An 11,393-nucleotide genomic window follows, 5' to 3' on the forward strand; every position below is an offset into this window, starting at 1 on the left:
ATTTCTCGCTGTATCGAACTTTTTGCTTGGTCCCGAATTTTCTCACTATATAACACTACTAACGAAACTATGTATGATTCGAATTTTTATAAATCGAAGTTTTCGATGTATCGAACTTTTTTCATGACCCGTTAGCTATGAACAACACGAAGACACGGAGGACTAGAACGAATATTCATACCCTGCCTACACTGCTCTCCGGCTGTCAGAAATTGTCCGTCCGTCGTCTAGAGCTACGTTATCGCAGCTAACTGAGGACATGTAACGTTAACAGATATGGTCATTATCAAGAAAATATTGATCTATTGTCAACCATGAATAATTCGAAGTCCCGCTGTATCAAAGTTTTTCTGTTAGTCCCTTGAACTTCGAAACATCGAAGTTTGACTGTAGTATTTACAACATCATGTGCCATTGATGCAGTCATACATCCATGAATGCAATTCCCGTTTAGATTTAGATAACAATAGTGTTCAGTTTGTTCAGGGGAGTGTTCTATCAAGTGAACAAGAGCTCACTCCAGTTGCACTGAGCCCAAGGTCTTTCAGGCTTTCATTGACAGGCAATGAATCGAAGTCTGGTACTCCATAATTATACTCTAGCCCCTTCAACATCTCCTTAATCCTCTATTCTGTCATCTCTTCATCATCATCTTCATCGTCTTCCTCCTCAGATGTAACATCTTCGTCGTCTGCTTCTGCTAGACATCTTGCACAGCCACATTGGAACAGGTAATTTTCTCTATAAATCAACAATTTTATTTTGTTTCATATTATGAGGAGATTTGATTTAAAAAAACCAAATACCATTGTCATCGTTGCCACTAAGGTAAAATATATATAACAAGCCCAACCCTATATAAATAAGCCCAACCCTATATAAATGAGCAATGTCTCCAGTAATAATTGTTTTCATTAAAATGTATTATATCGAGTACATTGTCACTTATTTATCACCTAATTCAGAAAATAGCATGTATATATTTATCTTAAAATGTTTTACCTGGTAGGCAAATTAATCTCTGACCAATCAATTTCACATTAAGACAGTATATCGTTGATTACCTGAGAAGTTTTTGCCGACTGTGCCTGCTACGTCCGATGTCGCACTCACTCAGGTAACATATACAGATCTCCTGTAAATTAACAGAATGTAAACATCACAGTTCAGACTTTATATCACATAACGCAGGTCTGTGATTATAAGATATTAAACATATAACTTCAGAAATTATCAGTCTTAAAACGAGTTGTTCATTTCCTAAATTTGAATTTCTTAAACAGCAGAGTTGAGGTATTCAGAGTTTTTCTTTTATTTGTATATTCTAGAAGCAATAAGCCAGTACCATCAATAAGCATGTATCAACAATAAATCCACAACAGCAATAAGCAATAAACCCATACATGTAATAAGCCCACACCAGCAATAAGCAATAATCCAGTACCAGCAATAAATCAATGCCACAAATAAGTCGATACGAGTGATATGAACCCATAGCACCAATAATGCTAATACATTTGTACATGCTTTTTTATTGTCCAGCAATAAGCCACCCTCCTACATTATTTCATTGTCCTGCAATAATCCCAATCCCTACATTATTTCCTTGTCAAGCAATAAGCCTGAACCCTACATTATTTCATTGTCTAGCAATAAGCCCAAACCCTACATTATTTCATTGTCCAGCAATTAGCCCACACCCTACATTATTTCATTGTCCAGCAATAAGCCCACACCCTACATTATTTCATTGTCCAGCAATAAGCCCACACCCTACATTATTTTATTGTCCAACAATAAGCCTGAACCCTACATTATTTCATTGTCCAGCAATAAGCCCACACCCTACATTATTTCATTGTCCAGCAATAAGCCCACACCCTACATTATTTCATTGTCCAACAATAAGCCTGAACCCTACATTATTTCATTGTCCAGCAATATGTCCACACCCTACATTATTTCATTGTCCAGCAATATGCCCACCCCTACATCATTTCATTGTCCAGCAATATGCCCACACCTGACATTATTTCATTGTCCAGCGATAAGCCCACACCCTACATTAATTGTCCAGCAATAAGCCCAAACCCTACATTATTTCATTGTCCAGCAATAAGCCCACACCCTACATTAATTGTCCAGCAATAAGCCCACACCCTACATTATTTCATTGTCCAGCAATAAGCCCAACCCCTACATGAAGATCAAATTTGATATGCATTCATTGCAGAATGAATACAATAGTAGTGCATTCAAAACAAACATTCCAAAGATATATTTTCAATAAAATCAGCTATATTATATTGAGGCAGTAATGATGAATTTACATACCTCTCCGGGTTGAATGTCCTCTGTTGCCACCAAGGCCAGACAATGGTTGTTATGTGGAAATGTAATTTCAGCATTTGGAAGACAGCTGTGGTTACCTTAGGAAAGGTCAACAATAACGTCAGAACACAGAAGAGGAACATTTGATTTTCACTCTTTTATATACATACAATTTGAATAATTTTTGTACTTCAGCCCTGGTCAAGAACATTTTTCTCTTACCATGAGTGGATGAATCCACACATTTACTGGGGTGACATACAAGTATATGCATACAAATATGTCACAGTACAGACATTGAGGAAACAAAGCAATACATACAACTAGATACAGTGGACCCTTTGATAATCCTTCCCAGCCCAAACTGTCCGGATCACAAGTTTTTCGGACTACCAGGTCAAAAAAAATTATCGTGTAAGAGTTATCTCCCTTGACTATATACAATGTGGGACGTTTACACAGGTCGTAAAGAAAAGTAATGTACCGTTATAACAACGAAGCTACATTGTAACACAGGTAAACACCTGGGGCTATGACCTGGCAGCGGTCGCTATGACTACACACAGTGTCAAGCGATAGTCTGTACAGCTGTCGACACGAGTGACTTGCCCCGATATTTTTCCCTCCACGTTGTGAAAAAATCATCTGGATTATTGCGGAAAATTTACTAATGAAAAGAACGTTCCGTTCCCAAAAGGGGTTCCAGAATCGGAATCCGAATTTCCGGACTGGTGAGTACAAATAACTTTACGGAAATCCGTTCCCATGCATTTCCGCCCGGACTGTGAGTTTTACGGACTATCGGCGTCCAGATTATCGCGGGTCCACTGTAATAGAATAATAATAATTCCTTCCCTTGGAGGTTGACATAATCTTAGTCCCGCAATATTATTAGCACCACCTTACCCAATTTGGTTATAGATACTTAAACTTGTTTCTGGCATTAATATCCACTACATTATAACAAACTGGGGTACTTACATGTACTCTGTAACCGGTAGAGGCCTGACCCTTCACAGTCCAGAAACGTCCCGGATACTGAAACACCAAACAGACAGTCCACATCATCACTCTTTATCAACTACATGCAATGTTCTTTACCTTGGAAGGAACAATCTTCAGGATAATCATGCATGTTTATTCTTTTAATAAATAAATCTGTACTAATATAAATTATGACTGTGTACATTATAATATTTATCTTGAATTACTCCAAAATAGTATATACTTAAAAACCTTCTCCTCTGTCTCTCTCATTTCATCATAATCTGAACAAGCATTAAAATTCTTCCTCTCAGGGTTGCAACCATAATATATCATCATTTACAAAAGAAATGTAAACCAGTGACTTTTGGGACTCAGAAACATGTACTGGACAGTCCCAAGTTTTTATAGAAGCCTTGACATCCACGGGTCTATTGTACAGTATGGATAAGGTTTGAGGCATTCCGAACAGTTTTCAAATCTGGGTCATTCCGGTTCTTGAATCTAAAATGTGGATTATTTGAAAACCTGACTGGTTAATCTATTTATACTAGTGGTGTAACGATTCACATATGCATCAATGTATTGCAGTGTGGTGCATCGCCTATCCTTGATTTGTATCGCGATACCTGAAAAATGTTCCTTGACCAACATTAACTTACTTTTTGTAATAAACAATATGGCTGACAAGGCCATTCCAGCGGCTTATAAAGCTGCCTGTTGGGAGTTCTTTCAAATTCAAATTGTCTAATTTCAAGAAGGCTTTGTGGGAAATGGACAAAACATATTTTTTGCAACAAATGTAGACAAAGACTCAAATATTCTGGAAATACCACAAACAAAATATGACTACTGTACAATGGAATACCAGATATCTGATAGGTCATCAGCTTCTCATATATCGCGATACGTATTGTATCGTGACCCCTGTATCGCGATACATATCGTATCGCTAACGTATCGCTACCCACCTTGCGATACACATCTCTAGTTTATACACAGGTCAACACAGAGAAATCGGTTGAGTAGGCAGCACTGTGGACTCATGCTTTTTCTGTACCCACTTTTAATCACTCAGAATTAGAACTCATCACAATTTTGAAAACAGTGTTAACCTGAAAAGTTACTTCAAAAGAAAAAAATGTGATTCTGTAGCTAGCAATTAACTGTACCTCGGTCAAGATCCTCATACATCTGGTCTATAAAGCCATCAACTTTCTGTTTCTCCTCATCAGACAATGACAGTTTCTCGCAGTTCTTAACCCATACACTTATTGCACTGAAAATAACACAACAGAACAATTTTTCCGTAGAGTAAAACACATCAACAGTCATATGACCTAAACTGAAATTAATAAATCTACAGATAGAAAATTTTACAAACAATACTGTGTATGAGGCCATTTATATTTGATTATTTTATCAACTATCTTAATTTATCGGAGTAAGCTTGATTACATAGTAATAGTTGAAATTGGATATTATATTTGAAAACAGAAAACTATGTTCAAACGCTTTGATAATCACTTGACTGAGATTCAGTGTAGTTAAGGTGCCTTGGATCCTTGTTACAGTTTTGGAAATTTTTAGACTAAAACAGTTCAAGACAACCTCCTTGAACTGCTCAAGATGTATTTCACAAAGACACTTCTCCGACAAATACAAATCATTGCAAAATTCATCCGATTCAAGATACAACTCAGAATTAAGCAGGTTCTTTGAAAGATGGACTATCTTTCCTCCCAACAGCAGTTAGAAATTCTGCAGTCAAACACAGTGTGTTTACCTGGAGCCAATTCCTTGTCCATTCATTCCGACGAGGGCGAAGAGGGATCGGAAACCTTCAGGTGTGTACCACTGTAACAAACCATAGTTCATTATACTGTTTAATTGAAATGTAAGTAATTGAAATGTAATATTTCACTCTCTGTACCTTAAACACGAATTTACTAAACATCGTATCCCTCTTGTTGTTTAAAAACTAAACAGTATTACACATAAAATACACATGATTGCACATGTATATCTTTTAAAATAATTTTTCACCATCAATCACCACAAAAATATTATAAAATGAGTGTTAAAATTGTTAAAATGTCATCAGTTTAACAATACCAGGTAATCAGTACTAATACAATAAATTTCTCCTCATTCAAAGGGCAGACAATATATTTCCATCAAATTCTATTCAAACAAGAGGCCCAATGGGCCTGTATTGCTCATCTGTTTCTAATGCAACTTTGAAGTTGATCTTGGTCATGTCTGCAGATGCTAAGCTGATTACCACTTTATTCAAATATAATAGTAAGCTAGTTTTATTAATTTACATCAATTTTGTAGCCCTTCATTCCTTCATACTACCAGGTACTCCCCAAAATCGGGTCTCTGGGTAATTGGTAATTGAGAAGTCATGGTTTAAAGATTTTAAGACACTTGACCCATGTAACCTCGAAAATAGGTCAAGGTCATTCACATGAACAAACTTGATAGCCTTCATCCCAGCATGCTACAGGCAAATGAGGATCATCAAAGTCCAGTGAAAATTGTACCACTTATCTTTGCTCAAACTAACCACTTTGTCTATCTTACTGCTTTGTCTATCTACATTGATGATCATAGCTGAATATTAAGCTGAATCTGACAGTGAATAAATCATATATTGACAGTCTTACACAGAAAACATACCTGCTGGACATTATCTTCAAACAGCGACTCCATCAACATCTGACGTAATAGTTCAAGTGGTTGCTGGTAACAAAACAGATATTTTAATTTTACACTTTGACAAATAATACAGTATCTTAGAACCAAGTTCAGTCTTTTTTTATCTTAGAACCAAGTTCAGTCTTTTTTTCTATCTCATTAGTTAAATGAATCATTTGGACGAACCATTATAAAATTAATTCCACCTAAAAATTAAAGTCCTTTCAGTGTATTGCTAAAGTATTACAAATTATTTTCAACATGTTCCTCCAGGTTTGTGGATAAAATATTTGAGAATATTGTAACAAGGTTCACACAAACATCAATTTTTCGCAATAAAATCAACATCTTAACATACAAGTGTTTTGATATCAACATTCAAGGCAAACAAATAATGTGTCAAGGTTTTTCAAGGCCAAAGACAAAATTCAAAGCTTTAAATGCAGATATAAATGTCCCTAAAATTCAAGTTTTTTTTAATTTGTTTTTGACAAACCAGTCAAGCAGGTGGAATATTATTTACTCTGTTTATCAAAAATAAGCAATGAATGTTTTGCAAGAATAGTTTTAAAAATTGTCATATAAAAAATTATGAAAATAATCTAAATTTCAACAAACGCTTGTTGATGTTAAATTAAAATGTCTGTATGACCTTACATGTTTGTTTACATCAGACATTTGACAAACTCACCTTAAAGTTTTCCCCCAAAAGCTTATGAGCGATCTCCTCCTCTTTATTTACAGGTAAATTCACAAACTGAGAAAATGTTGATATCACAGATGATTTATCGTCACTCTGAAATTTACAATACAAATCACTCCAATGATTGGAAATTCAAAGTTCACCAAATTTCAATATCAGTCAAACATCTTCTGAACTTATGTTTATCTTATATGTACAATGATAGTTGAAAGGGCTTTTCTTTCATGCTGACAAACTTTAATCTATTTCAAAATGTTTATTTCAGATATAAATCTTGACATAAAGAAGACCTCTTGATGTTAATTCTGGCCTTGAAAGTCTCTCTCCAGACTTGTGAGAGATATAAAATAGGACCACACTGTTTACATCTCATTACAAATCTGCTCGTTAGTTAAAGTGCTTAATGGCCCATCAATACTATAAAGGTCATTAGGGCAAAAAAAAATGATAAAAAAATATGAGCAAAATGGTCAAGAGAAGAAATTACATAAAAAAATGAAACTTGTAAATATGTAAATATACATGTATATTGGCACACTCACGACCAGTCAGGGCTTTTTCTTGGGGCTTTTTGGGCCATTGATGGAAATTATTTCATATCTAAGCCAAATTCTCAAAATTTGCTGTTTACTCCTGAAATAATCTTTCCCAATTCATCAATTTTCTTCCCAAAATGAGACAAAAAGGTCCCTTCCCAAACCAGTGAGAAAAAACTCTGCCACTTTAAAATAAACTAGAACTGTCGTCCAGAGGGCCAACTCATACCCCCGCCGCTCCACCGCCCCTCTGGTGAAGATTTTCCAACAAAAACCTGTTTACCACGGCAACCTAAATTTGTGGGGAAAAAACCTGCATGCATATGTACACAATATGAGTCCCTAACATTCCTGTGTATTTCAAATGAAATCGGTTGATAGCTATATAGGAGTTGTCCAAGTTGTCTTGACAAAGTTTTCCACAAGAATATGGGTATTGAAACCTGGTAACCATGGAAACTAAAATTCTGTAGAGAAATATCATGCATGCACATTTACACATGTCCCTATCACTCCTGTGTAGTTTGACTTTAAGCAGTTCATAGGTTTATGAGGAGTTGACTGGACAAAATGCCCCCTCACCCAAAAAACGAAGTATAGTGACCTGGTTACCATGGTAACCATAAAATTACAACATGATATAGATTATGCACATCTACAATGTATAGGAGTTATTGCCATAAAGTTTTGTTGAAATTCCCTCAGTAGTTTAAGAGGAGTAGCCGGTACATCACACATGGACAGACGGACGGACGGAAGGACAACCTGATTCCAGTATACCTCCCCCCCCCTCCTAACTTCGTTGTGAGGGGTATAAAAAGTTGCTATGTTAATCAGTTCAACTCTTTAATAAATGAAAATGGTCTAGATTTACAATAAAATCTATCTATATATGTACTTGTGTGAATGTTGTGTGGGTGGACAGCTACATAGAAATCATTCTCACCTGTTTCACCATGGCAATCATTTTGGCCAAGAGCATGATACTAGACGTCTCTGGAGGGTAGTGTGTATTTCTGTACAGAATTAATCAGACACATTAACATATTATCCAAATCAAAACATCCAACAGATCTTTACTGTACGAAAATATATACAATTGTATTGTTATTGCAGTCACAATCATTTTAAATTTCCCTAAAAAACTGAAGATAGAAATGACAATGAAAATATAATTTTCATATATGTACACAGGTAAATATATATTTTGCATTCTTCAGAACTGAAACTTCAAATAACATCAAACTTAATTAATGCATCGATACTAATTGCCTTTGCGATTATGTAATAATGCAAAGAATGCACATAAAGATGTCACATTTTCTCTGTTCACATGTTCACATCAACCTCAACCCCCTGAGGAGATGTCAATTTTGCTTTTGACCTATATATGCCTGTGTTTGACCTTGACTTACATCCATGTTAGAGTTTGACCTTGACCTATACTGCCATGTCAATGTTTGCCCTTGACCTACCTCCATGTCACTGTTTGACCTTGACCTTTATCCATGCCAGAGTTTGACCTTGACCTATTGTCATGTCAATGTTTGCCATTGACCTACCTCCTGTTTGACCTTGACTTACATCATTGCCAGATTTTGACCTTGACCTACTGCCATATCAATGCTTGCCCTTGACCTACCACCATACCACTGTTTGACCTTGACCTTAATCCATGCCAGAGTTTGACCTTGACCTACTGCCATGTCAATGTTTGCCCTTGACCTACCTCTATGCCACAGTTTGACCTTGACCTACATCATTTCCAGAGTTTGACCTTGACCTACTGCCATATCAATGCTTGCCCTTGACCTACCTCCATACCACTGTTTGACCTTGACCTTTATCCATGCCAGAGTTTGACCTTGACCTACTGCCATGTCGATGTTTGCCCTTGACCTACCTCCATGCCACTGTTTGACATTAACCTACATCATTGCCAGAGTTTGACCTTGACCTACTGCCAGGTCAATGTCTGCCCTTGACCTACCTCCATGCCACTGTTTGACCTTGATCTACTTTCATGCAAGTGTTTGACCTTGACCTACCTCCATGCCTCTCCAAGTCGTGCGAGAGGGTGGTCGCCATCTTCTCGTGATGGCCCCATACATAATGTCCTGTGGTAGTCGGTCCATGCAGCAGTGCGACATCCCTCACAGCAGTACACTACCTATACATGTATTTTGTAAAAGAGATTTGGAAGAATATTTAAACAAATACATTCAGATGCATGACAATCATGGTTCCAGAAAACAAACTGTGAAGTAGATTTTTACACATAATAACTGTGATTTGAAATGTGGGCCAATGACATTGTGTTTGAACCAACATGATATCCACAAGACAAATTATTACTTAAAATCTTATCTTAAAGGGGCATTCCTTCATTCAGACATCATAGACATACACAATTTCTATTGATGAAATCTATGCCTGAACGTTGATTATATGAGTGTTCATGTAAGTAATGGAATTAACGCCAAAATGTACAGGAAAAAGGTGTATCGTATACAAATACTGTATGTCTTTGCGGTAATTAATGATGCTTCTGGTCTCAAAGAACTTTGGTTTATCTTGAGAGTAAAACTGACGTATTAATGTAAAGATTATATAACTTTTACTACTTGGAAAAAATACATATTTTCCAGTAAGTTTAATTTTGACAACCTAAACTTTATCCAAATAAAGGAATGTCCCTTTAAAGATCAAGATTTGTGGTCCTTTGTTGAGGGATAGGGTTCTGACTTCATTTTAAGTGGAGTAATAATGTTCAGGTGTTACATGGTTTTCGTATTACTTACCTGGCATTGCGGACACCAGACGTACTGGTCCAGCTTGGCCTCACAACACTCCGGGTACGGCAAAGTGACACTTGGGTTTTCTGTCAAACGTTGACACTGTTTCTCTGCTGTCTCTAAAGACTTTAAACAGTATTCACAGGCTGTATACTTGTAAAATTCATTCCAGAGAAACTGAGAAGATACAATGGGTCTTTCTTCAAATAGTACATCTCCTTTCTTGAAGTCTTTAGCAGCAAACAGGCCTTTACCCTGATTTTGATAAAAAGACATCAATACATACAATCAATATGTAATATCCATTAAAACGCAGACTGCTATCATTGCTATACAAAATCATCCACTATAAAATAGCCATCACAAACAAACACCTCATCCCATCCACCAGGCAAACTAGGCATAGCCATCACTCATCTCTTCAAACACTGTCATGCAGAACGTTTGTTAGGAAAGAATCATTCTTTCCTCGGAAAATCAAAGATTGGAACCTCCTCCCTAACAAAATGATCCTGTCAGACTCCCCGCGGCATTTCTTCATTTAAATCAGGTATTGCATCCCACCAATATTAAACACCATTCCTTTTATTCCGTGCCACACACATACGCGACATAATCTTCACAATGTTGAAGGAGGTCGTTAAATGGTAGAAGTAGAAGGAACTGTGTTAATCTTTAAATCTGTCATCGATATATGAGAAAGGCCATTGCTAATATTCAGGCAGGGTTCTGGATCATTCATGAATTCAGAAAATGTTGATTGACTTTTCCAATATGAATATGAATATTTATGAATTTAAATTTCTATGCATATTATGGGAGTTCCAGTGGGGTTTTCTGTAAAACCTTTGATAAAATTCTAAATCTCATCAACATGTATATGTAAACAACATTAATTTACACTTATGTACATCTACAGTAGCTGCTGTTGTAATTATAGTTCAAAATTTCATGTATATGAAAACAATATTACACACTTAAAACTCAAACTTATTTAACATCTAGAGTAGCTACTGTTATAGCGCATAAGCGTTTAACAATTTGGACTACCTGCAGCATAACAGTACGTAGCTGATCTAAAATGTCAGGTTTACTGGTGAATTAGAGAATAGGGTTGTCAATCCAAACAACTTTTCATATGGATCTATCAATCAATTCAATGTATAACTGCTAAGCCAGTGGTAATGTTAGTAAAAAAATCCCACATACTTTACTCAAGTCGATCTGTCTAATTTCCACGTTGTTTGCCATGGAGGCTGCCATTTTGATATTCGGAGCTCTACTTTCGGTTTTGGTTTCGAATAGTAAAAACACCCGAGAGTATCGAATTATGCGATTGTA

At 36.3% G+C, this 11,393-nt stretch overlaps 1 protein-coding gene across 1 annotated transcript; it reads right to left on the reverse strand.

Moving 5' to 3' along the window:
- Window positions 1-291: 291 nt before the first annotated feature.
- LOC117339327 (SET and MYND domain-containing protein 5-like) lies at window positions 292-11,377 on the reverse strand. The gene is made up of 12 exons (XM_033900859.1): window positions 11,262-11,377; window positions 10,059-10,307; window positions 9,306-9,427; window positions 8,204-8,273; window positions 6,710-6,814; window positions 6,001-6,063; window positions 5,102-5,172; window positions 4,488-4,594; window positions 3,313-3,369; window positions 2,335-2,429; window positions 1,065-1,135; window positions 292-741 (listed from the first exon to the last, which is right to left on the reverse strand). The coding sequence occupies exons 1-12, from the start codon at window positions 11,313-11,315 to the stop codon at window positions 627-629; spliced, it is 1,179 nt and encodes a 392-aa protein (XP_033756750.1). The 5' UTR covers window positions 11,316-11,377; the 3' UTR covers window positions 292-626.
- Window positions 11,378-11,393: the final 16 nt, after the last annotated feature.

Source organism: Pecten maximus, chromosome 12 (genome assembly GCF_902652985.1).
Source record: "Pecten maximus chromosome 12, xPecMax1.1, whole genome shotgun sequence".
Taxonomy (NCBI): Eukaryota; Metazoa; Mollusca; class Bivalvia; order Pectinida; family Pectinidae; genus Pecten; species Pecten maximus.